This window comes from the organism of the source record quoted next, unplaced genomic scaffold (assembly GCF_019419815.1).
Source record: "Pyrus x bretschneideri cultivar Hongxiangsu unplaced genomic scaffold, Pyrus_bretschneideri_v1 Contig39, whole genome shotgun sequence".
Classification (NCBI taxonomy): Eukaryota; Viridiplantae; Streptophyta; class Magnoliopsida; order Rosales; family Rosaceae; genus Pyrus; species Pyrus x bretschneideri.
Genome location: NW_025999712.1, coordinates 1037586 through 1064972, shown reverse-complemented (window position 1 = coordinate 1064972; position 27387 = coordinate 1037586). Strand labels below are relative to the sequence as shown.

At 37.4% G+C, this 27387-nt stretch overlaps 3 protein-coding genes across 3 annotated transcripts; 2 read left to right on the top strand and 1 right to left on the bottom strand.

The window, feature by feature from the left end:
• Positions 1-776: 776 nt before the first annotated feature.
• LOC103958983 (pentatricopeptide repeat-containing protein At2g30100, chloroplastic) lies at positions 777-3506 on the top strand. Its single transcript, XM_009371307.3, has 2 exons — positions 777-2007; positions 2428-3506. Exons 1-2 carry the CDS (start codon positions 1279-1281, stop codon positions 3199-3201), a joined length of 1503 nt encoding a protein of 500 aa, XP_009369582.2. The 5' UTR covers positions 777-1278; the 3' UTR covers positions 3202-3506.
• A 5206-nt stretch (positions 3507-8712) lies between these two features.
• LOC103958982 (ethylene-overproduction protein 1) lies at positions 8713-13103 on the top strand. The gene is made up of 4 exons (XM_009371306.3): positions 8713-11071; positions 11414-11705; positions 11854-12163; positions 12403-13103. Exons 1-4 carry the CDS (start codon positions 9081-9083, stop codon positions 12612-12614), a joined length of 2805 nt encoding a protein of 934 aa, XP_009369581.2. The 5' UTR covers positions 8713-9080; the 3' UTR covers positions 12615-13103.
• A 125-nt stretch (positions 13104-13228) lies between these two features.
• LOC103958981 (probable inactive receptor-like protein kinase At3g56050) lies at positions 13229-17390 on the bottom strand. Its single transcript, XM_009371305.3, is given in 11 exon segments — positions 13229-14085; positions 14261-14393; positions 14507-14697; positions 14873-15486; positions 15667-15798; positions 15895-15941; positions 15943-16039; positions 16147-16218; positions 16655-16796; positions 16931-17090; positions 17254-17390. Coding segments are annotated over 10 exon segments (2148 nt in total). The 5' UTR covers positions 17052-17090; positions 17254-17390; the 3' UTR covers positions 13229-13486.
• Between the last annotated feature and the right edge of the window lie 9997 nt (positions 17391-27387).

The window sequence follows — 27387 nt, the reverse complement described above, 5'->3', positions numbered from 1 at the left end:
TGTTATAGGAATCAAGCTCAAGTTGTTTGGTTTCTATATATAATAATAAAATTCACCTAAATTATTGTGAAAGGCTTAAATACTTGTAAGTGTTTTAGCTAAATTCTAAAATTTCACCATGTGTTCGATTATATGGTAGAATAATACTTATCTACTCAATAACGAGTAGGAACCTACTCAAATTCTTTGTAACCAATTCACATAATTTTGTGTTTACGATCGGAAAATGGCATATTATAAAACACTTCGTAAAGATTATCTTTATAAAAAAATCAATTAAAACTAAAATTATTTAGTCAATCGACTGTAGCAAATAGATCAATTTCCTTTAGTTAATCTATTTTGAACCGTCTATGTATTTACTCCAATTGATTGACTAAAAAACTTTAGTTTTGATTGATTTTTTTTCGAGAATTTTTATGTAGTGATTATAACACAAATTATTTTTATGATAAGCACGAAACTTTATAATAGCTCGTTTGGAAGTATTTTAAAAATGATTGAAGATATTTTTGGTAAACATATTTTTGAAACTAATTCTTAGTAAAATACAAATGAATTCTGAAAAAGTACTTCAAATACTTTATGCGAAAGTACCATACAGTAAGCATTTTAAATGCTTTTAAACTTCAAAAATATTATCACTTAAAACGAGTTTAGTTATTTTAAAAATAAGAATTTATAATGATTGAGAAGCCAAAGCTTTAAAAAGGTACCGAGTTTTCTTAATTCACACGTGGGAGTTGCGCACCAGATTCCGCCGAGTAGACTGTCTTGGGACACGTCAGCAGGCGCAACGGTGAAAAATCAGAGGAGGTTTGGTTGTCAGTGTCACCCAGGACAGTGGTGACAAAGGTTCGGCCATTGCAGGAGCACCTCACAAATCACAATCAATCCACAAATTCCCAAATTTTTATTAGGGTTTTCAATTGGATGATACCACTTAAAGCGCATGTCTTTCATATTCTTTACATTCCTCAGGAAATCGCTCTTGGAGTTCAGCTTTTCCAGCTGAAAATCCCCAAATCCTGTTTGGCTCCCGAGAAAATTTAGGGATGAGAGAAAGAAAGGTGAGGACTTCGAATCTCTGTTCTGGGTTTTCTCGAAACTTCAATTCCAGACAAGGGTAGGTTCTACTTCGCGGATATTTGACGTGGGTTGTACTTCACAGAAATTTTCTTTTCTTTTCTTTTCCGCTTTCCTTGATTTTCTCGGCATCCAAACGGAGTGGAAACTGGGTTTTCTTAGTTGAGAAGTTTTGGGATTCGACTGAAGAAAATGGCCTCTGCCCAGGGGATTGTTTCGCTGACTCGGTTGTGTTTTGCGGCTAAACGGCAGCGTTTTATCGGTCGCCAGGGGTTCTCGGCTCAATCTTGCGCTAGGGTTTTTCCCATAATCTGCAAACATCAAAAACCCAACTTGGGCGTTGCGAAATCAAGCAAACTTCGAGACTTTAGGGTTTTCAATTCGGTTCAATTGGACCAGTTCCTGACCAGCGACGACGAGGACGAAATGGGTGAAGGTTTCTTCGAGGCAATTGAGGAATTGGAGCGAATGGCAAGAGAGCCGTCCGATGTTCTTGGGGAAATGAACGACCGGTTGTCGGCCAGAGAGTTGCAGCTTGTGTTGGTGTATTTTTCCCAGGAGGGGAGGGACTCGTGGTGTGCCCTTGAGGTGTTTGAGTGGCTCCGAAAGGAGAATCGGGTCGATAAGGAGACGATGGAGCTCATGGTTTCCATAATGTGTAGTTGGGTCAAGAAATTGATTGAGGGGGAACATGACATTGGGGATGTGGTGGACCTCCTTGTAGAATCGGACTGCGTGGGCTTGAAGCCGAGTTTTAGCATGATGGAGAAAGTCATTTCTTTGTATTGGGAGATGGGTGAGAAGGAAAAGGCGGTTTTGTTTGTGAAAGAGGTGTTGAAGCGTGGAATTATGTATTTGGAGGAAGATGATACGGATGGGCATAAGGGAGGGCCAACTGGCTATCTTGCTTGGAAGATGATGGTAAGTGTTTGTTTACTATTGTCCTCAATAATATGCTATTCAATTGCGAAATGCACCTGTGAATTTAGAAGCTTTTTCAATTTGAACTGCTCACATGCCGTTGGTAGTGATAGAATTTTTGGGTTGTGGCTTTGGCTTTGACTTGAGTTTACATTGTCATGCTGAATTATTAGGATGGTGTGGCCATTTTTGATGAATTAAGTGGGTTCTCCAGTCATATAGCTAATTCTAATACTAGAGTATACACATTTTTTAATAATTATTGTTAGACTGGTTAGGTGGCAAAACATAAATCAGTGGAAGGCAAAACTGTTAGCATTGGTTTGGGTTTGTATTCATCTGTCTTAACATATATATTAAAAAAACTTTTAAGACTTTCCGAAGTATATGATAATGAAACTATTGGATGTGTTTCTGCAGGTCGAGGGTAACTATAGGGACTCTGTGACATTTGTGATTCATCTAAGAGAATCAGGGTTGAAGCCAGAGGTCTACAGCTACCTCATTGCAATGACGGCTGTGGTTAAGGAGCTAAATGAACTTGCGAAAGCTTTACGCAAGTTGAAAGGTTTTGCAAGGGCCGGGCTGGTAGCTGAATTTGATACAGAAAATATTGGGCTTATTGAGAAGTATCAGTCGGATCTTATAGCTGATGGAGTACAACTGTCCAATTGGGTGATTGAGGAGGGAAGTTCGGCACTCCATGGGGTGGTTCACGAGAGGCTTCTGGCTATGTATATCTGCTCTGGACATGGACTTGAGGCTGAGAGGCAGTTGTGGGAAATGAAACTTGTTGGTAAAGAGGCGGATGCTGACCTTTATGACATTGTTTTAGCTATCTGTGCTTCCCAAAAGGAGGCTAATGCCATAGGACGGTTGCTTACTAGAACAGATGTTTCCAGCTCTCCGCGTAAAAAGAAAAGCCTATCGTGGTTGCTAAGAGGTTACATTAAAGGGGGACATTTTGACGATGCTGCAGAAACAGTAATAAAAATGCTTGATTTGGGTTTGCACCCGGAGTTTTTGGACAGGGCGGCTGTGCTGCAGGGACTACAGAAAAGGATCCAACAATCTGGCGGTGTAGATACTTACCTCAAACTTTGCAAGCGCCTCTCAGATAGCAATTTGATTGGGCCGTGCCTTCTATATCTGTTTATAAAGAAATATAAGCTCTGGATCATAAAAACGCTTTAAAGGTCATTGGCAACAACTTACGAGAATTCAAAATATAGTTTTGTTGGTAAATATTTTGTAGCACCGAAACCTAAATTCCGGGTGCTTTTTACGTGTTAATTTTGTATAGTTATGGGTTGGTATGAGATTTGGCCGTGATTTGGGATGGCCGAATCGCAGAGGCAGGTTAACTGTGATGTCCGAAAGTTTCTATCGGGGATCTTTCACTCGTGTATATGGTCGCTGCTGTAAACATAATTATGAAGCTACAACTCTATGTAATTAAGTAGCCGTCGTATAAATCCTACAGGTATGTTTCACCGGTTTCTCGTCTTGTTCTGCTTTTAGAATTTCAAATTTCTCATGCAGATGCATCTCTGCATCTTACTTACAGTAGCATCATGAAATTAAGTTATCGAATGTGCGTTTCACACCTGTTTTGTAATTCGGATAGATACCAGTAAATGGAAGAGAAGTGTGTTTCAGTTAGAATTATATTCCTTTTGTTGCATTTGATCATCACCAAGTCGGTAGTATTTCATATATCTGTGCATATCCTGCCAGGATGATCCTCGCCGGATCCTCCAATCACATCCGTTCATCGTATATCGTGCGGTCAGAAATCATTGTAAATTTTTTTATTTAAAATTGAATATAAACAGTACCTTATAAAAACTGATCGCACAATGTACGATGAACGGATATAATTAGAGGATCTCCGGAATCCTTACAAAAAGGATCCAGCGAGGATCCTCTCTCCATATCTTGGGCCCAAAGTTCTCACTAAGACCATTTAAACTCCCCCAACAACTACTAATGTTGTTTGTAGCTATTCTGATTTCAACTAATCCTTTTGTTTTTGTTTTCGTTTTATTTAATGAAAGATTCCAACTCCTCGAACTTTATTATGCTTTGCTATTCAATCAATTGTTGGATTAGGGGAGGCCTTTTCTTTTGTTGTGTGGTGGGGTGGGTTTGGAGGGTGGGATTCTTAAGTTACATGTAACCGAGGAAATATAATCCTATCTCTACTCACCGATCACGTGATGACTGAGATACACGTAGGAATATATATTCTTGGCTGCACCAAAGTTTTCTTCCGTTGGCTATATATATAATTCAGAGTTTTCTGTCATTGGAGCCGGCATTTTTTTAATATTATTTCCTTTTTTTTTTTTCTTGGCCTTTCTCTAATTATTGACTTTGATTATATATTAAGAAATTGCAAGAAGTCATATTAGTGAGTGGGTGCAATTTCTTCACGTGTAAATTATGTGGTGTGATGGATTATGAAATTTATAATTGTATCTGCTTTTTGTGATGGTGCTGAATGCTGATGTGGGCTTCTCTGTTCATACTGTCTGAAAGATGTCTGCTGCATTTGTCCCCTTCTTTTTTCTTTGAGCCACACATCTGCTTCTTAAGCTAATCTGAATTCATCTATAGGAGATTGGAGGAGCCATCTTGTTTGACCTTTTCTTGCATAATTTGCATTGAACCTGTGAAAAAACATGACCCCAAAAGTACTGTTGAATACAGACCACGTATCTTGTCGATTTGCACTCACAATCATATAGACAAGTCAACTATGCAATCGAAGCATACGAAGTACTAATAATATGAAAATGTTGATAGTCGATAACTTCTCATCATAGGGTGGTCGGATAAATCAATTTGATTAGGCGGCTCTCTCATGTTATACGCGTAAGCTATGAGGATTTTATAAACATTTACCTAAAAGAGTTGTGCTAAAGCGCTTTCCTTCTGATAAAGGATCCTTTTTTTGGAATTCTAGTAATTCTGTAATCGTGATCGTTCATCGTACATCATACGGTCATAAATCATTTCAAAATTTAAAATTTAATATAAATAGTATCTAATAAAAACTAACCGCACGATGTACGATGAACAGTCACGATCATGGAATCTTTAGGATCCTCAGAAAAAGAATCCAACGAGGATCCTTTTCCCAAGAAATGGTATCCATGAAACCGTTTCATATAATATGGGCAAGCATCCTTGCTTGTTTGCACACTTGAATCACTTGCAGAAGATGGTGCAAAATTAGTCTGCTCTGTAAAGAACCAGTGAGAAACAAAGGGTTTCAGAACACTCACATGGTCTTTTAGACCAACTTCACAGGCACGTGGTCCTTTTTTGGCTCTTTTGTATACACTGTTTGTGATCTGATTGGTCTATTATTATTCACTTTTTGAACTTTTTGAGGTATGCAGTAGCATGGAAGTAATGATCATGACATAACTTCTTCAGTTTGATCTTGACAATGAAAATGATACAAATAGTTTCTGAGTTTGTACATATCATTTTAATCTTACCGTGAAAATCTGTCAATATATTTATTAAGTGGAGCGGTTAATTTGATAAAAATACTCTTAAAAAGGTAATCAAGTGACAATTTAATGAAAGTAGTGGCAGATTTATCACGAAAATACCAAAATGTTTTACGGTAGACAAACTCATGGACCATTTATATTGATTTTCATTGTTAATAATTAAAGTGAGGACTTATGTCAATCTCAGACAATATTTTGACAAGAACCAATCTGAAATAATAGTAATGTTATTATTAATATGCTCTTTTGCTTTGTTATTTTTTGATCAAGATAAGCATGCAAGTTGTAGAGATGTGCTAGACAGAGATGCTCACCAACTACCAATAATTTTTTGCAATTCAATATTTAAAGGTATATAAGCTAGTGGTGGCAGGAGAAATACCACATAGATGTAACCCTAAGTTTAAATTATGATTTTTATCAAAAGCGGGAAAATGAGTTGTGACATCCCACATCGACCAGAGGGTGATCCTTAAATGTATATTCCCATCCCTACCTAGCACGAGGCCTTTTGGGAGCTCACTGGCTTCGGGTTCCATGGGAACTCCGAAGTTAAGCGAGTAGCGCGCGAGAGCATTCCAAGGATGGGTGACCCATCGGGAAGTTCTCGTGTGAGTTCCCAGAAACAAAACCGTGAGGGCGTGGTCGGGGCCCAAAGCGGACAATATCGTGCTACAGTGGTGGAGCGGGCCCGAGAAGTGGTCGCCCCGAGCTGGGATGTGACAATTTGGTATCAGAGCCTAACCCTGGTCGCGTGTGTGCCGACGAGGACGTCGGGCCCCTAAGGGGGGTGGATTGTGACATCCCACATCGCTCAGGGGGTGATCCTTAAATGTATATTCTCATCTCTACCTAGCACGAGGCCTTTTGGGAGCTCACTGGCTTCGGGTTCCATGGGAACTCCGAAGTTAAGCGAGTAGCGCGCAAGTGCATTCCCAGGATGGGTGACCCATCGGGAAGTTCTCGTGTGAGTTCCCAGAAACAAAACCGTGAGGGCGTGGTCGGGGCCCAAAGCGGACAATATCGTGCTACGGTGGTGGAGCGGGCCCGGGAAGTGATCCGTCCCGGGCCGGGATGTGACATGAGTGTTCTTAGATCTAATCTCCTAATCCCATTATTAATTTGGTCTTTGAGTTTCCTGTATTATTTATTTATTTATAATGATAGTTAATTGATAATTAGCTCCTTATTTTGATTATTCATGCATATTTTGGTACTTAAAAATGGCAATGCAAAATCTAGAGTTGAGATATTTGATTGGGTGGTGCCTAATGTATGGTCATTAAAAACCAATTGGTTGGACCATGCATGACCATGATGTACACATTTTAACCACTAATTGAAACAACCACAAGATTAAAGCTCAACTTGTACGATTTTTTTTTTCAGCATTAACTACTTCTTTGTCTAGTGTAGTTGATGTCTCGACATTAAAAGTGTAACATCCCACATCGTCTAGGGGAGTGAATCTTGTAAGCCTTATATGTATATTCCTATCTTTACCTAACACGAGGCCTTTTGGGAGCTCAATGGCTTCGGATTCCGTAGGAACTCCGAAGTTAAGTGAGTTCGCAGGAGAGCAATCCTAAGATGGGTGACCCACTGGAAAGTTTTCGTGTGAGTTCCCAGAAACAAACTGTGAGGGCGTGGTTGGGGTCCAAAGTGGACAATATCATGTAACGGTAGAGTCGAACCCCAGATGTTGTGGGGGCCCAGACGGGGATGTGACAAAACAAGGTTCAAATTTTGAATAATTCTAGCTGGCTAATTGATCAGAAGAAAAGAACGTCGGATGATAGAACGATAGTACTTAACGTAATCAAGTTTAGTAAGGTAACTAATGTTTTGGTTACATGTAAGGTGACTAATTTAGTTCACATGGTAGTGGAAAAAAGAAGTTGCCTATCCTTAAGCTGATAAGGAAAATAAAAGAGGTTGTATTCAATTGGGGCTTTGAGGGATTTTAGTGGATTTTATAAATCTATGAATTTTGATTGAGTTTAATTGGTTTGTAGAGATTTTAGGTAAGGAGGAAGGGTGTATTTAGTTGAGATCTTGAGAGATTTAAATTTCTTAATAAATTTAGGGGTGCCAAATTAGGATTTTAAGTGATTATCTGAAATTCAAAGTGTATTCAATCAAGATTTTAAGACAGTTTATTAAAATCCTTAGAAATTCAGGTTTTTCAATTATCATTTTAAATAAGTTTATAATATTTCAGGTCTATTAAGAATTGAATTTAAAGAATTTTAAAAAGTTTGAGGAATTCAAGAGAATTAGAGAAATTTCATAGTGTATTTTAAACATTTACAAATCTCAATTCTCTCTGAGATTTCGACGGAATTGAATCAAATTTTTTTACATAGAATCTCTACAAATCAATTAAACTTCATCAAATCCATGGATTTATGAAGAGAGCAAAAATGCTCCCTCCCTAAATCTTGGTGTATGCTTACTATGCATCTAATCATCTGTCATGTGTCTTTTCACTTAACCTTGATTTTTTTTTTTAAATTGAAAAGGTAACATATTTATGTGAAAGTTAATTAGAGTTAGTTGAAATGACACATGACAAATGATTATGTGTATAGTGAGTATACACTATAGTTATGGTAGTGAGTAAAAATGCTCCCTTTTATGAATCCTGTAAAATTCCTCAAAATCCCAATTGAATACACCATTTTGATTCAATTCTTTTGAAATATTAGGAAAATATGTGAGATTTGTAAATACTTAAAATGCATTATGAAATCTCTCAAATTCGCTTATAAATAACTTACAATTTTGATTGAATACATTTTAAATTTCAAAAAATAACTTACAATTCTAATTAAATACCACTAAATTTATTAAAAAAAATTAAAATATCTCAAAATGCGATTGAATACACTTCATAAATGTTGTCTATTAAAAGGATCCATTTGGTGTGATGTGACTCATCAACTTTTCTTCTCTAAGTCACATTTGTTTAACAAGCTCACTCCATGCCAAATGACCTTTACTTAGAATTCATTTTCTCCTTAATCAACATTTTATAGTTAATTAATTACTAATTAAGCTTACAATAAGCTAATGTAGAAAATTAACCAGTTGACCAACTTCATCACTTCGGAAAGGCTAATTTTCCCACTTGAAAAGCCACATGTCACTATTCTAGTGGTTGACAATGGTGGGTGCTGCTGAACTGACTCTGATGTGCAGAAAAAAACTCCTTCGCTTCGAAGTTAGCCACCTAAACAACAAAAACTTTCCGGTTAACCAAAACCCCTTCGAGAGCAGTGCGAGAAAGACAGAGTCTTTAGAGAGAGAAACAGGGGAGAGAGCACATAAAGAGCACAACCCATGAAAGAAAAGAGAAAACCCAGAAGCAGAAACCATTTTCCTCCATTTATTTTCTTGGGAAACAAACACCACCTTGGCCTATAGCCTGCTTCACCACCTCTCTCTCTCCGGAGCTAAAAACCCAAAACTCAAATATTATCCTCTGTTGGTGCAAAAGCTCAGAACTTTACAAGTCTTATTCTCTGTTTGTTTTTGTTCATATATATGCAGAAGATTTATTGCCATTTAGATATGCGAGGTCTGAAATTTTTAGACCGGTTCACAAGCACACAAGTCCATGCTGTAAATCCCATAGAACCCTCCAATGGAAAATCTTATGGCGGTGTTTCGAGAGCTAAGTTTAATTCCCATCTGATTAAGTCTTTTGGGTCGAACTCAAAGCCCAAAAAGTCGAGCTCAATCTCTGTGGCTGAAGCTCTTCTGCTTCCCTATGGAGTCCCAGCTACTGACCTCCTTGAGCCCTCCATAGACCCCCACCTTAAGCCATCTGATTTCGTCGAAAACTTGGCTGACTTGTATCGCCGGTTGGAGGGGTGTTCCTCTCATTCTGAGAGGTCATTGTTGTGTGTTCAGCAGTACTCTCTGTTGGGTGGGCTTGGTGATCCCAAGCTGCTTCGCCGGTGTCTCCGAGCTGCTCGACAGAATGCTGCTGATGTAAATGATAAGGTTGTGCTCTCGGCGTGGTTGAGGTTCGAGAGGAGGGAGGATGAGCTTGTGGGAATGGCTCCTTTGGATTGTGGTGGGCAAGTTCTTGAGTGTCCTAAGGTTGCGTTGGTAAGTGGGGTTGATCCGAATTTGGTTTCGGGTCATTGTCAATGTGGGGAAGACGCTGCAAAAGCTGTTAGCGTGCCATTTTTTGAGGGCAGTGAGTGGGTGGGTTTAGATGAGGAGGAAGGTGATGTTTCATTTTGTATAGGAGATGAAGAAATTTATTGTAGAAGGTGTAAAATTGCGTCACTTTCTAGCCCTTTTGAGGCTATGTTGTATGGATGTTTTAAAGAATCGAAAAAGGGTAGGATTGATCTTTCGGAAAATGGGATATCTGTAAAGGGAATGAGAGCTGTGGAAGTGTATAGTAGGACCAGGAGGTTAGACTTGTTCAGTCCCGAGATTGTTGTTGAGTTACTTTCGTTTGCGAATGGGTTCTGTTGTGAGGAGATGAAGTCTGCTTGTGATGCTTATTTAGCTTCACTGGTTGATAATGTCGATGATGCGTTACTTCTTCTTGAATACGGTTTGGAGGAGATGGCATATCTTCTTGTAGCTGCCTGCTTGCAGGTGCTGCTGAGAGAGCTCCCAAATTCTCTGCATAATCCAAAGGCGATGAAATTTCTTTGTAGCTCCAAGGTTAGGGAGAGATTGGCCATGGCAGGGTATGGTTTCTTATTGTATTATTTTTTAAGCCATGTGGCAATGGAGGAAAGTATGGTGTCAAACACAACTGTAATGTTATTAGAGAGGTTGGAAGAATGTGCAACACAGCGGTGGCAGAAGGCGCTTGTGTTGCATCAGTTGGGTTGTGTTCTGCTCGAAAGAAGACAGTACAAGGATGCACAGTTTCGCTTTCTGGCTGCGGCTGAGGCAGGTCATGTTTATTCTGTGGCTGGTGTTGCAAGGACGAAGTACAAACAGGGGCAACGGTATTCGGCGTACAAGTTGGTGAGCTCTATTATCAATGAGTATAAACCAGCGGGGTGGATGTACCAGGAGCGTGCCCTCTACAATATTGGGAAAGAGAAGATTTTGGATTTGAGCACTGCAACTGAATTAGATCCCACTCTTTCTTTTCCATATAAATATAGAGCCGTTGCAAATTTTGAGGAGAAGCAAATTAGAGCAGCTATTTTGGAGATTGACAAAGTTGTTAGGTTCAAGTTGTCGCCCGACTGCATTGAATTGCGGGCTTGGTTCTTCATTGCACTTGAAGATTATGAAAGTGCTCTTAGAGATATTCGTGTTTTATTAACTTTAGAACCCAATTACATGATGTTTCATGGAAAAGTTAGCGGGGATTACTTGGTGGGGCTTCTCAGCCTTCGGATTAAGCAATTGAGTGAAGCTGAGTGCTGGATGCAACTATATGATCAATGGTCGTCTGTTGATGACATTGGATCTCTGGCTATCATACATCAGATGTTGGGACATAACCCTCGAAAAAGCCTCCTGCAGTTTCGTCAATCTTTACTCCTTTTACGGTATGTTTTTCTGATCGTAGCTATGATCTTCTGTGTTATCCAGCTATAATCTTTGTGTATTATACTTCCTCTTATATTGTGCTTATAAAATGTCATCACATTCACATAGTCATGATGTTTGGATTATTTGAGGGCCGAATTTGATTGAAATGTTCGATATCTGTAGACTTAGCAATTTTTTATAAAACCTACCGCAGATTTGAATCACTTCACATCAAAATGCAGTTGGATTAATGAAATCATACATGCTGATTTATCAATATTCAATAATAAGCGAATGTGCAGGCAGTGTAGGACTTTGACTTCACCCATGAAAGCTTCCTAACTTATGAACTTTATTAGGTTAAATTGTCAGAAGGCTGCAATGCGCAGTTTGCGGTTGGCAAGAAATAATTCTGGCTCTGAGCACGAGAGGCTGGTTTATGAAGGGTGGATTTTATATGACACCGGGAATCGTGAAGAAGCTCTCGCAAAGGCTGAAAAGTCCATACACATTCAGGGATCATTTGAAGCTTTTTTCCTTAAAGCGTATGCACTGGCAGATGCTAGCTTGGACTCTGAAGCATCATCTCATGTTATTCAACTGCTGGAGGAAGCTCTCAGGTGTCGTTCAGATGGCCTTCGTAAAGGACAAGTGAGCATTGTTTCATTATGCTTGCATTGTTCATCATTCTACATTCACATTCTTGTTTGATAGTGTATTCTGATAGAATGTTAGGCTTGCATTCTTTGTTGTTGTACCGTCACATTCTTGTTTGATAAGTTATTCTGAATATTTTCAGGCCCTAAATAACTTGGGGAGTATATATGTGGATTGTGGTAAGCTGGACAAGGCTGCGGACTGCTACAAGAGTGCTCTTGACATCAAGCATACAAGAGCTCATCAGGGGTTGGCGCGTGTTTATCATCTTAAGAATCAAAGGAAAGCTGCATATGATGAGATAACCAAGCTCATAGAGAAGGCACAAAGTAATGCATCAGCATACGAGAAACGGTCAGAGTACAGTGATCCCGAGATGGCAAAGAATGATCTCAATATGGTATCACAATTGGATCCATTAAGGACATACCCGTACAGATACAGGGCAGCAGGTAACCATTCTGACCCCTTTTATTTCCCAATTTTCCACACTTTGTTGTCAAAGAAGTGGTTAAGAATCCAAATTCCAATTGTAAAACACACATCTATCACTCATCTAGCACTCACATTCCCAAGAACACAAACTTTTCATTTTGTTTTAGGCTTGCTAATGGTCCCCAACTAGTAGGAAGAGTTTTTCACTTGTGAAACTGAAAAACATTGTCTAATATATGGAATCCCATGTCAACAGTGCTGATGGATGAACAAAGAGAGACCGAAGCTATAGAAGAGCTTACAAGGGCCATATCTTTCAAGCCTGACTTGCAAATGCTTCATCTTCGAGCTGCATTTTATGAGTCCATCGGAGATTTAAGCTCCGCTCTCCGAGATTGTCAAGCAGCTCTCTGCATGAACCCCAACCACACAGACACTATCGAATTGTATAATCGAGCCAGGGACTGAGATGCTATTTAGCGTGTTTATATGCTGCTCATGACTCCAGTGTGTGGGAGACTTCATCTTTAGTGTTGAAGAGGGAAAATTACGGGGGCTTCATTGTTCGAAAAGTCTCCCAGAAACCATAATCTCGAAGCTGTTCAGCTGGAAACCGGCCCAGCCACAAGAAGGTATTGGTTCAATGGAAAAAGATCGCCAGTGTAATGCTTTGTATATATGGCATTTTCGATAGATTGCGATGAAACTTGAACTGCAAGCCGCAAGCAGCCTTCTTGACCACTCTAGTTGGAGATGGTTATGCAAGAAAGAATCACATAGGAGCACAGGTTGAAGATTAGCATTTCATTGTCCAACTTTTAATTTTATTTTTAAAATTCTCAATCATATTACCTTGAGAATTGTTTGATGTCAATCGATGAGAAAACGGATTTCCGATACAATCCCATTGTACATTAGCAAAGTTGAGGACATCTATTTATCTCAATTCTTGAAACATATTTGAGATTTTCCTTTCTTTTGTATCTGTTTAATTTCACCAGAAAAACAATGCAGAGAATCTGCCAAACGATGGTTGCCCTCGGAAGGTTTATGGGTAACTTTCAGGCTCTTGAAGATGAAACTAGAACACTAAATCCGGAGACCGCCCAACGGAGGCCTTTCTACTCAGAAAGTAGAATTTTAATGATCTCAGACGTATATTTTCGGGTATACAAGCTTAAAAATCTCACTTTCTCAGTTATATACAACACAATATCTCTAACTTAGTTAGATACAATACAACACAATCATATATATCCTATTTGCATCCTGCTGCTATAAATCAATAGCAAAATCAGGTAAAAGAATAAAACTCATACAAAATTAAATAGATTTCATGATCAACTTCCTTCTGTTGACATAATTTCAAGCTCTGCCCACCAAAGTGGTGATAGTTTCGGTGTGGCACCGTCAGGTCCCATGGCTGTGATTTCCCTTAACCTGCCCGTGATCTCTGTCATTGTCGGTCTCTGTTTAGGGTCAGGATGGACGCAATCCTTTATCACTTGAAATAATTCGCTTAGCTCTTCTTCTTGGTAAGAGTTTAGGGTAGGATCCATTATTTCTCTTAAGGATTTATCTCCTTTTAGATAGTGTGACGCCCAGTCTTCAAGAGAACCGTTTTCCACGGAGTATGGAATCCTACCTGTGATCATTTCAAACAATATTACCCCAAAGCTGTAGACATTGCTTTCTGGATCTGTGGACATGGAATCACAAAGCTTCTTGTTAGCGGGTCCCATCTTCGCTGCTGTCACTTCATTCAAGAAGGTGAAATCGGATATTTTGGCTGCGTAGTCTTCGGTCAGGTAGACAGAAGATGATTGCAAGTTCTTCTGTACTAAAGGTGGAGTCAGCTGGTGCATATACTCTAGACAATATGCCATCCCCATGGCTATTCGTAGTCTCATTCCCCAGTCCAGGTGCTCAGCTTCTTTTACTGCAAGACACAAAAAATCGGCATATCAAAACTCTGTATCCTAGCTACATAAGCATTCCTTTTGAGCTAACGTAAGTTGGTCCGTGTCAAAGCATTTTGATTACGAAAATGCTATTGAAGTACAGATTGACTACTTTTCATTACTTTCTTCACAACATGGAGAGAAAGTACTCACTGTGTAGATGCTCAAAAAGTGTTCCATTTGGAGCATACTCGAAAACCATCATTCTTGTGAATGGTTTCTCTTCTTCACAAAACCCGATAAGGTTTACAAAGTTCTTGTGGTTCACTTTGGACAATGTTTCTATCTGTAAAAGCAGGAAAAACACATGTTTATATTAAATATACATCAAAAGAAGTGGCAATTCGGGACTCTTGGACTAAATGGTGCATAAAATTTGATAGATTGTTTGCTGTTTACCTTCTTTCTAAACTGAGCCTCCAAATTTTTAGTCCAGTCTGCAGAAGATTCCATTGTGATTGATGTCACAGCTATTTCAACCCCACTTGAAAGAGTTCCCTTGTAAACCTTGCCATCTGAGAGGGATCCAATTACATTACTGAAATCTTCACAAGCTGCCTCAAGTTCTGATCGGTTCAGCTTTGGTACACCTGAAACACAGTTCATCAAGCTGAGCACTCGAACATTGTCGGAGTTTAAGCGAAGATTTGACCGCACCAAATTTAAAGGAATCAGATGTGAATATAAACATACAAATATACATGCATAAGTGTTTAAGTTTGTGTGTGCAGGCTGCAGGGGCCTGAATATTCTCACAAATCTGACCTGTTACAAATGCTTTCTGCAGCTGCCCACTTAAGCCGGTGGCCCAGGGCTTGACGGTAACAACTTTAGTGCTTCGGGCCACAATAATGCCAACAACTGAAAGGAAAATCAATAACGAACCTCCAACAATGCCTGCGCATATCATAACTACACGATGCCTTGAATTGGAGCTGCTTTGAGCCACCTGACTTGGACTTAAAGAAGGGGAAGGAATTGGTTCTGGACTGGACTCTGATGGTGGAATAGTAGTTGTTGGGGGATTTGTTGGGACTGGAGAGGCAGGAGTCGGTGCTACTGAAGGCGAAGGTGAAGGAGCAAGAAAACTACTTGGGGGAGATGCCAAAGGAGAATTTGTTGATGGTGATGGTAAAGGGGAATCTAATGATGGTGATGGTGATGGTGAAGGTGAAAATATTGAGGGTGGCAATGAGACTGAAAATGGCTGTGGAGATGGTGAAGAAGGCTGATGAAGTGGTGGTGAGGAAGGTGAAGAAGCTGATGTTGATAATGAATTGCGTTTATTTTCTTTAGCCCTTCCAAATCTGGATGGCACTTTTTCATCTTCTACCTGCTGCAGCCTACGGTAAGCTACATCTTCAGGTTTGGCAGTGCTCCTACCAAACAAACAAAAAAAAAGGTCATGATGGACTGAATGAAGGAAATTATATGTTACAACGTACAAAATTGTTTGTAAATTGTAATGCTTCCCATATTTTTTACAATGCCGAAACATAAAGAACTTTTTGAGAATGAACTGGTTTTTGGTAAATTAGGTCGAAGTTTAAATTTCTTACCAGCTGATAGATCTGCTCATACATAAAGCAGCATCTGTTAGCTGATCCTGATCTACCTGGCATTCCGAAAGCATCTCCAAATGGTGGAGTTCGGCAGGTATGGAACCAAGAAATCTGTTATTGTCAAGTAAACTGCAAGAAGAGGTACAAGATGAGTTTAGTGAAACTGTAAAATCCAAGAAGCAGTAAGACTCGTGAGTGGAAACATCTTGAAAAAGATCTACATACAGAGTAGTAAGAGATGGATTCTTGCTGAAATCAGATGGGAAAGGTCCAGGTAAAGTTGTTATATCCCAAGTCCAAAACTTCCAGCTCCATTAACTCTGCAATCTCTTTCGGTATGTTTCCAGTAAACGAATTATTGCGCAAAATACTGCAGTAAAGAAATAACAGATTCAGAGTAATGCCTTGAAGCAAAACGTTGAAAATAAATAGATTTTGAAGAAAAATCATTGGATATGGAACCAGTTATATTCGTACATGGATTTTATGTAAGCTAGCTTCCCTAATTCAGGGGCCAACGTTCCTCCAAGACAAAGATCTTTCAAATTCCTGCAAGTTGATCAATCTTATTTTATTAGGCTAACAAAAACATGAATTAATATAGGAGATGAAAGAGTCTCCTAAATATATATGATTTCAAAATATAATTGGTAGAAACTCATAGTTTCCATTGATAGATCTTTAAAGATTCGTGCTTTTCCAATCACTTTGAAGCTTCAAGCTAGAACATGGTGAAATGATTTATTCGATCATATACGAAACCCCTCTTCAAATCAAGTTATAATCAGTGCAGAAGTACTTCTTCACATTGCAGATTGAGAAGTAAATTATTACTCTAAACACTTGACAAATTCACAAAAATCATTTCCTATTTTGGCATGGTAGAACTTCAAATGATTTGAGCCGTGTTCCAGTACTCGAAAACAAAGATGTCGAAGCAAAATATGATAAACAAAATAAATATTTATCAGCAAGTGCCACTCACAAGATGATAACTTTTCCATCCGAGCATTCGACCCCGAACCACGAGCAAGGATCGTCATCTTCTCCACCATTGTTGTTCCAATTCGACAAAGCCCCAAAAGGGTCTGTTACCACCCTGTCCCTGAACCTCAACAACACCACACCTGCATCCAAGCACCACGCATTTATCAGAAACCAAAACCCATTAAGCAGCTGGTTAACAAAGCCAAATCCCATGAAGCAGCTGATTGAAAACTGTATGGAAATGCAGAAGAACAAGTACTACTAGCTCGTATACCTTCAATGTTGAGAGACCAACACGGGCTCAGATTCTGATGAAACAGTAAAAGAAATACCACCGTCGCCACCGCCATCCGCCGGTGCTCCAAAAGCCCAGAAAATCTCGACCGTTGATTCATCCCCACGTCAAACAGAATCAAATATTCCCAAGCTGTAACCTTTATACACACAGAAAGAGAAGAAATGTTTTTGAGGGAGTCTGAAGAACGGCAAGAGAAAAGTTGGACAGAGGTGGAAGAAAGCGCGTGCAATCAGAGACTTGTTAAAAATCATTTACCAGTTGGAAAGTTCCATTTTTTTAATGCTTGACCGAAAACTTACCAAAATGGGAACCCGAAAAGGGAATCGAAATATCGGGGAAAGACGACGGAAAGTTGAATGTTTCGGTTCCGCGGCAATTCAGCAACGTTTTGTTTTGCTTGCTTTGTCTTGTAGCCAGCAACCAGCGACTGGTCTCGGGGACATATTTATAGCGCCGTCCTATCGCAGCCACGTGCTGGCCACGTGATATTTTCGGTGAGGCTTCCTTTTCTTTCTTTGTACTTCTTGTAGGATTGAAGATATTTTTCAGCGTGACCGAAATAAAGGTTGGTATACCATGTATTGCGATATATGTGTTAAAAAATTAATAACATATAAAAATTTGTAATGTATCATCTGTGTTCTGATTACAATAAAAAATTTTCCTAGAGTTGCCACTTTCTGCTAGGATCAATTTGTAGTATTTTCCTAGAAATATCATGACCGCCCGTTTGATTTAATCAAAGAGTCCATTTTTCTTCCTTCTGGTATATAATATTCGAAGGGATTTGTTCTTCTTTTTTGATGGTGAGGGTAAAATAAAAGATTAGCTCATAATTTAATCACTTAATTAATATGTATAATGTTTAGTTATCATATCTCTCACCTAAATGAAATTTCATAAGCTCGTATTTATTTTGAAAATCAGTTTAACGCAAAGATATATCATATGAAGATCTAGATTAATATATGTTTTTAATTATTGTGAATGAAGATGAAATAGTTATAATCATTATCTACATCCTCGTTTGGTGTCTCTGGTTGGCTTGACTTGAAGTGATGAAGAAAATTTATCACTCTTAATCTTACCATTTTTGTAGAGACTATAAGGAATAAGTTTTCTTCATGAGTTCTCCATCTTCTAACTTCACTTCAACAATACATACATTGTACATATTTTCATTCAACATTCACAGAATATATTGAGTTGTCTAACCCAAACTAATCCTAGACAACGATGGATATTACCATGAAACTTATCTCATACATAAGCATTCTGTTACATAATAAATTAAATAAAAAACCCTTCATTTTCGAGATCATTCCTCTTGTAGTTATCTAAGTTCATACCTTTCTAGGAACCCACCCTGCATTTTACTTAATTGGATACACGTTCGTGTCCCTTTTTTATCTTTTTATTAAATCCCTTTGGAATTAATATAGTGAAAATTCTACGTAATTTCCTTTCTTTTGGTCTCTTCCATTCTGCATAGTGCGAGCCATATTTTTTTCTGTAAGACCGAGCAACCTTCATTGACTATTTACACAAGACTCATACCCCAGCTGGTACGTACGTAGGGGGCCTCAATTTTATAAATTAAAATCGATCATCTGGCATCATGCAATTGGTCACAAGGTGGAAATTACATGTTCTCTGCATTTTTTATGTTTTTGGGGCAAGGGTTTGGGGGAGAATCAGTAACCTGAACAAGTCCACATTCCAGTTTCCATCACACGTATTTCACGAACCAGCTTGAGTTCTGGCCCGCACAAGACAACCATTTAACAATTAGTAGCTCATAACGGTTGTATTATTTTGTCTCCACACAGAATGATTCAGACCAATTTGTCAAGTTTCGGAAAAAGTGGGCTCTCAATGATCACAACAATAATAATAGTAATAAAATAAAAAAAAATTAATATCTTGATTCCTACTTGGATATGCTTCATGTGGATCTACATTATATATATATATTTGAACATGAAAAAAAAATATAAAAAATAGAACTATATATCGTAGAAAATATCAGATAATTAGTGCCCTAATTATGAAAAGAGTTAAACTGTACAGCTCAAGCAGATACAGTGGTGTTTGGTCAGTAATTAACAGATTTTTTTACAGGTAGGGGAAAGAAGATAGTGAAATATAATCTTTCTGAAAAACTAAGTGGCTGATCTGTAGTGGTTTTCAAGTATCCAAGTTTTTAGTGGATTATTCTTCTTCACCCAGCAACATCTTCTGCAAGTTACAATGACCTTAATGGGGTCCGTTACGTCTTACTCTCTTTTGAGTGTGTAGCTACGCTGGAAAAGATAATCGCGGCAGTTTGATGTTTGCGTTCTCGTGAGCGACTAATTATAGCATTCTTCGTATTCAAAATACGCAAATATAATTAATTTGACATACTTTATGCATATTAATAAGAGAGTTGAGAGTTTCAGGTTGGGTTTATAGTGCACAAGCCATTTGGAGGACAATCCATAACACATACGAAAAAGTGCTACCAAGGGCCTGCCCTCTTATTTGATCAACTTAGATTAGGGTTTCCTCGATCGGGTCTTTTTCCTCTTGAACTAATTTTTATTTCGTATAACAAACTCACGGAAAAGAAAGGGAAATTAATGCAATATTTATACACATAAAATATAAAATTTTGTTGTACTGATAGAGGCTTTAGGGTTTTCGACCCCATAGCCGGACCACATTAACTTGCTGCTAAATTTTTCTAGGGTTTGTGCATGATTGAGTACTTAGTGGAATTAGACCCATCACCATATGTGGGCCTTTTCTGGTCTCCTTCCTTTAAAAATAGACAACACAACCACCTGTTTTTAATGGACAATGTTGGAGGACCTATATTTCCAATGACGTTGGATCAAAATGCAGGACTTTTAAGCCTCTTAGATGAGCTTTGGAGAAGCCAGTTGGTGCGGTCTGGACAATATATCAGTATTCAGTACCATCTTAATTTAAATTACTCTTTAAAAATCAACTTAATTTGAAATCGTTTAATCAATAAACTTGGATGCAATCATGCAAGGGAGTTGGAAGACCAATAACCCTTGGCTACTCAAGGATGAGTAGAAATTCCTTCTCAAAACTCTTCATGTTCGAATCACAAAGTTTTGTGCTTATGATTAGAACCATTCATATTATAAATCACTATGTAAATATCATCTCTGCAAGAAAGGAATTAAAACTAAGGTCATTTAGTCAATCTATTGTAGCAAATACATAAATGGTTTGTAATGCTTTTACCAATTAATTTAGTTAATCTGTTTTTATACATTTCGTGGACTAAAGGACATTCGTTTTAATTAATTTTTTTGCAGAGGCAATCTTTATAGAGTGATTTATAATATGAACAGTTCTAATCATAAACACGACAACAAATAATTTTGAGTAGAAACTCCTACTCAAGCTTTGAATTGCAAAGTATTATTCTAATTAGACGATGGATTATCTAGGAGTCTATCCTTTTGATATAGACTTATAAGAATACATAGTGGAGTTGTTGGCACTTGGTTTGCGACACTATCATCTATGACGATGGATTATATGGAAGTACAATCTTTTTGATATAGACTTAACACCGAAAACTTTTGTGGAATAAAGTAAAGATTGAGTATCATGAAACTAAATGATCTTTAAACACGTCGTCTTTACTTGAAGAACAACACCAAAACACTTATAATACTTTAAAATCATTTATAAAAAAGAAAAAAAGAGAGAAGAATAATGCTATTTTAACATGGGAATTGCACATCATCCGGCGTGTACAGCTCCACTTTGATATCAATGGCAAGCCCTTCCTTCTCAAAAGTAAGACCTTTGCCCCCATGATTGAAGTGGTATAAGGTACTATATCACATACATGTGATGTGAGGTGGACCTAAATTTATGCCTGTTTCCCGAAGCTTACGTTTGTTTGTTCAAAATGGCAACCATGTCACATGTGCATTGGTCAGCCTACCCAAACTCATGGGCATATTTGTAAACTGATAAGGTTCGTGTTGGATATTTAATATTATAATATTTAATATTAGTTTGAATGAAAAAAATAGTTTGTAAAGTGTTTCATGCAGAGAATGCAACACTTGCCGTATAGTATTCAAAACACATTAGTTGTAACCTTTTCCTAATTTACTTACGGTTATGTCATAGCTAATTGGTTGTCATGGTTAATGAAGTGGTGCAAACTGCAAAGCATCTGTATAGAGTTAGTCATGCTGTTTAGAAAAAGGCACTTGGGTTCTATATAAACCCAATAACACTAAGCCATGAGAGAAGTAGAAAATAACAGAATTAATTACTCTTGAGAAATAGGGTTTCCCCACTCTATTTCTTTCATTCTTCGTTTGTCTTCCGAGTCCTGTCTTGAGAGTACGGAATATATAAAGTTCGCCAGAGTCCGAAGATTAGGTACTTTGACTTCGGATTATAGATTGTTGAATCCTAGGAGATATGCCTACCGAACCACAAGCACAAAAGTAGGGGCGAAATTCTGTCTTTAGGACATTGCATTTATGCAAGCCTCAATCTCTAAGTTTGTTAGTATTTCTAACTTTCTCTCTAGTTGTTTATATTAATCTTATATATAATTGATGTTGTGAATTTCTTTATGATTAATATTATTGAAATTCTTGTGTTATTTTCATATTTTTTTATTATTGCTCCAACCATCTAAAGACAGAAACTTTATGGAACAATTAGAAGATATGGATGTGAGAAATCTCATAATGTAGCTAGAAAAACTGACATCATAAGATATTGAACGAGTCTAGCCATCAATTGGAAGAAAGAAACACTTCTCTAATATATTTGTAGGTCCCTAAGATCGATGTGCATATATATATATATGTATGTATGTATGCTGTGCTATAAATACATTTCGAGAAAAGGTAGTTATGATTCTATGTGGCTTCCTTTTATTGATCTGGTTTGAGACACACGGTTAGATAAACATATATGATACTCGTTGTGTCAATTTTGTCTACGTTAAAATCAAGATTAAATACTTGAGTTTCAAAATGAGTGGAAATTGTCTAGAATTAAACTCTAAAATTATAATTACGTAGTTAAAACTTTTCAAATTGAAAAGTTGGTTACTCAATGAAACTGTATGCGACTCTCCTACTATGCTTTGATCAGTTTACAGTTTGTATCTCTGGCCAGATAAGAAAACAAAATGAGAATCCATGTATGATTTGAACTAAGTTCGTACGGAAAGGCACGATCATTTCCATTGTAGGGTCATGGATTTGGTTCATTCAAACTGTAACAATTCGGTTACTAGTTATGGAGATGATAGTTCTTTCGCATACTGTAACCTTCGGTAATTGTGATGGTGCCCTTTGAATATCATCATTTTGGCTTCGTTACTTGAGTAGATGCACGTATCTTTGGGTGAAAAGCCATCATATGATGTTTGTTGCCAAAACCGAAAAGACTTCCACAAATGCTTGAAGCGGTGCTTCATGCATACAGTTGTTCTGATGTAACAGAAAGGCAAGTAGAAATATGACAATAGTCAGGATGTCTTGTCCTTGTATATAGTCATGGGAAGTTCTTGATCTTCGATATGCGAAGATAAGTACGCTTGTGGGCACTGCATGTATATATAAGTATGCATTTTCCCTTTTTGAGTTTGCCTTTAAGGCGCTCTTTTGATAGGATTTGCCTACGGATGCGAGTTTGATATTTAATTTTTGTTTACTAAACACAATTTCATGAAAAGGCATTTGGTGCTTTTGACCAATATAATCATTTTTTATTGGTGTAGTTGGTGGTTCTAGCAAGTTCATAAGCATTGTTTGGTGTGATGAAATGAATTGATTTGCATATACCAAATGTCTATTAGGCCATTTCATATGAGTGTGAATATGGGCGTTGCAACATCAAGTAATTCAACAAAAGTTTTGTCATGAATTACCACATGACATTGTATCAAGAAGCTTTCATACATGCGGCATCAGAAGTGATGTTCCATTAGTCAAGGCATAAAGCTTCATTATTTGGGATGGAGTTGCTCTCTCTCAGTAACATGACTATTAAATTGTGGGGGTCAAGACCTATGTTGAAGGAAATAAAGAGACTTCGAAGGTATTAGAATACTTTGCATAGTCACTCTGATAGGCCAAAGCCTAAACTCAAACAGGGATGACATTCCCTTTATGAGGGTTCCAAATCCGTCATCCATGGCAATTTGAAAGTAGGCTTAGGATGAAAACCAAGAAGTGATTTGCCTAGAACTGAGTGGTGAGACATATTAAGGCCTAAAATGATAGATAGAGTCTAATATAAGAAGATAGAGTCTATATCTTAATCATTTCCTACTTCTTAAACTACAAAATGTGATCAATTCAACGATAAAGTTAAGAATTAACCACAATTATGAATGAATTATGGGGGTTCACTTATTTATCTTTGAAATATGAGATTTGCATAAGAAGAATGGAAATGTAATTTGCTAATTGAGCGAGACAATCAAAATGTCATCTCTTGTACTGAGTAATTGTTTAAGGTATGACAAGGTTAGAGACCATCTTACAAATACCTTAAATGTGGGGAAAGTACTTCCTCGTATTAGCAAATTACTTACAAAAGTCCCAACATATATATACTTTTGAGGACTTAAAATTAAGAAACAACTACTCTCATATGAAATATAATTTCATAAGATAGATTGTGCACATCATTAAAGATAGTCAACCTTAGTGGTACCAATTATTAAAGGTTTGACTAGAGAGTAAGTTGATTATCGAGGGGAATGAGGCTAAAGCCAACATAACTAATGAATCAGCTGGGCAGAAACCTAACTTAATAGATTGGAGATCCCATGGTCTAAGTTCAATAGGCAAACTGGTTAGGCATGATTCAAAGAAGTTAACACACTATATACCTCATTCCTATGGTGGAAGAAGTGTGTTGTCTGCAGAAGTTTTAGTGTGTATATTTTTACTTAATGACATGATATCTTATAAGTAAAAGGAATATAGCAAACTATTCTTAATCAGTGGTCACCTACGTGAAAGTAGAAGTGGGTCGCTTATATGAGAATTAGATGGCTAAATTCACTAAAGCTTTCATGAATCCGGGATTTGTTTAGGACCAAAATGAACACAACTGTATAAACCGTAATAAATTAGGATTAGTGATGTGTGTTGCTTATTGTCTCGGTTTACTGCTGTGGTGAACAGTTCAAGATCTTCCACATCCATTGCGTCACCAAGTAAACCCAATAAGTATTCACTAGGGTAGGTTCAAGTCCAAAGAACACCTCTCCCGATGCATCTTTTGTCTGCCTGTACTCTCTAATTCTTCCCAAATTTTCATTCATGTGGGGGATTGTTGGATATTTAATATTATAATTTTCAATTAGTTTGAATGAAAAAATTAGTTTGCAAAGTGTTTCATGCAGAGAATGCAACACTTGCCATGTAGTATTTAAAACATAATAGTTGTAACTTTTCCCTAATTTACTTACGGTTATGTAATTTACTTACGGTTATGTCATAGCTAATTGGTTGTCATGGTTATAGAAGTGGTGCCAACCGCAAAGCATTTGTAGAGTTAGTCATGCTGTTTAGAAAAAGGCACTTGGGTTCTATATAAACCTAGTAACACTAAGCCATGAGAGAAGTAGAAAATAACAAAATTAATTACTCTTGAGAAATAGAGTTTTCCCACTCTGTTTCTTTCATTCTTCGTTTGTCTTTCGAGTCGTGTCTTGAGAGTACGGAATATATAAAGTTGGTCAGAGTTCGAAGATTAAAGTGCTTTGACTTCGGATTATAGATTGTTGAATCCTGGAAGACGGACGCCTACCGAACTACAAACATAAGAGTAGGGGCAAAATTCTGTATTTAGGACATTGCATTTATGCAAGCCTCAATATCTAAGTTTGTTAGTATTTCTAACTTTCTCTCTAATTGTTTATATTAATCTTATATATAATTGATGTTGTGAATTTCTTTATGATTATTATTATTGAAATTCTTGTGTTATTTTCATATTTTTTATTATTGCTCTTCAGTTTTGTTTTCGGCTAGCTCGAAACGAGGAGAAAAGAACCGAGCTTGAGCTTTGGTACGTAGGATCACAAAGTTCAATTCTTGAACATAAGGGATGCATTGGACTGAACTATACCACATACCTCATCTTCTACCTCAGTTTTCCCTAAAACTTAAGCATACGCTATCAAAATTAATGGAGGTTCATTATACAATTTGTATACATTTTTTTTCTATGTTAACTCCCTAATCACAACGTATACCGTATATGTACGTTCAAAGATTTCTAAGGTAAGAAACAAAGATGGGTATATTCCTAAAACGATTTACCCATTCTCTCATAGTCCTTTATTAAACTAGTAATATTTGACCTAATAATTTTCAAGAGAGAGAATAAGGGGTGAGCATCAAATGTGCAACTTCTCCAACATACATCTTGTACTAGTACTTGTTCCAACCTCATGTTAATACAAGCAAAATGCGCCTTGGGCTTTGTATTTTTGGGCTTTGACTTTTGATTTTAATGAAATTCCAAATGCATGATCATCTATTGTTAATTCGCAATTTCTAGTGCGGACAACACTTTGCAGACCGCACGTGCGGACGAAACGTAGTTCACTGGATGAACATTGAATAGCTGAAAACGAATTCATCATAATGAGCTTAGGATAAACCACAATTAATTGTATTTTCTTGTGAGAAATCAGATCATGTAACCAAGATTCTATTAGCGTAACTATCCAACGAGTGCATATCACTTGTCCAAGTATCCAAAGTGAGATAAAAAAAATCATTTAATATGGTGATGGGCACTATGTGGCCCTAAAAAGAGCAATAAGTCGGTAATAAGCAGATACTAGAGGCCACTATGGAACGGTGATGCCACTACGATGGTGTCTTCATCAGAAGATAGATTTAGACTCCATTTTGAGCCTTGTTCTTGAGCCAAAATCTAGGATAGTTGGCATAAGAAAAGGGCGCATGCTATGCCTGAAGTTTGGAACTGTTGTGATAGAACCCTAATACGTAAAAGGAAGAAAGTGCAGAAAAAGGAAATAAAAGCAAAGAAATTAAAATTCATTCATTTCATTCATGCCTTTCAGTGAAGGTTCATAGTCTTATATCATATTTGGTAGAAGCCTAGAAGCATCTAATTCTCAAACCAAATGTCATTAGATTCAAAGATTGTCTAACATGATATCGGAGCTCTAATTACATTCAATCTTCTCCACATCTAAAATCTAAATGTCCCTTCACGCACAAAACGAGATATGGACATAGGAAGGAGGATGTTGGCTTTGGTTTAGGGTCATTTCAATTCTACCAATCACATGCTTGAATCACGCAGCGAAGTTTTAGTCATTGATGCATTTCGTCCAACACGCGGTTTGGTTTTTTTTTTTTTTTTAAGTTTCATGGTGGTATACTTATGGAAATGGTGTACCTAATTTCCAAAGGATGGATTTACTACAAGTTCATCCAATTGTGAAATGAATTGGAGCACTTTTGAGGGGATACATACAAAGAAAAAAAATAAATTAGATACAACAAGGCTAAACAATTTAGTCTATATCCAATCCAATGCAAGGATCATGAACAAGAAAAATATAGTTTATCATCCAAGAATACTTCTCGTTATGATTATATGCTTACTGTTTTTTAAATATTGAACTTGTTGGATGGATGTACTTGGTGTATTCTTCTACTTCTATTTTTTCATTTTATCATTCTTTTATTATCTATACAAGTATGGTTTTTTTAAATGTAAATATGCACTTATTCACAAGATATATAATAAATTTACATAAATCCGCCTAAACGCCTGCCTAGACCCCGCCTAGCTGCCTAGGCCCCTTGCCTGCCATCCAACTAGCTAGCGTCTAGCGGTTTTTAGGACCTTGTCGCCAGCTAAAATGTGTGGCATATATGTCAACAAATATTAACATATGTCGAAGTATGATGATGGGTGTTATCAAGAGAATTTATCTAGTACTCTTGAAGCAACATGCCGAGTGCTACCAATATATACCTAGCATGCATTACACCAAACACTCAGTGGGCACAAAAAACTCATACCAACATTTGAAGGGTTCTCGAAAGATCTTCCCATGTATGTGCATCCACCACTACGTACATACATATACAAAAATGAAAAATATAACATCGGACTCACTTATCTGTCTAAGGTTTTTATGGTTTTGATAGGATGTTGGTTTATTATTTATGGTTTGGGTAAACATATTGAACTTGTGCATGCAAACCCTAAAAGATCATCCCTTTTAGGCAAATAATAATTCCACATTCAAAAACAACAACAATTTTTTGGCCACCGAAGATAATTTTGCGCGCCAAAAGTTCATAATCCATGCACCTCAAAATTTCTTAAAAATTAAAAGAGAGTAAATAATAAAATTCAGGAAG

Excerpts from the sequence above, each read along its gene's own strand:
- LOC103958983 (XM_009371307.3), top strand. The coding sequence starts at position 1,279 with ATGGCCTCTGCCCAGGGGATTGTTTCGCTGACTCGGTTGTGTTTTGCG. Across the intron at positions 2,008-2,427 it reads ATCTTGCTTGGAAGATGATG|GTCGAGGGTAACTATAGGGA; the intron begins GTAAGTGTTTGT and ends GTGTTTCTGCAG.
- LOC103958982 (XM_009371306.3), top strand. The coding sequence starts at position 9,081 with ATGCAGAAGATTTATTGCCATTTAGATATGCGAGGTCTGAAATTTTTA. Across the intron at positions 11,072-11,413 it reads CAATCTTTACTCCTTTTACG|GTTAAATTGTCAGAAGGCTG; the intron begins GTATGTTTTTCT and ends GAACTTTATTAG. Across the intron at positions 12,164-12,402 it reads GTACAGATACAGGGCAGCAG|TGCTGATGGATGAACAAAGA; the intron begins GTAACCATTCTG and ends CCATGTCAACAG.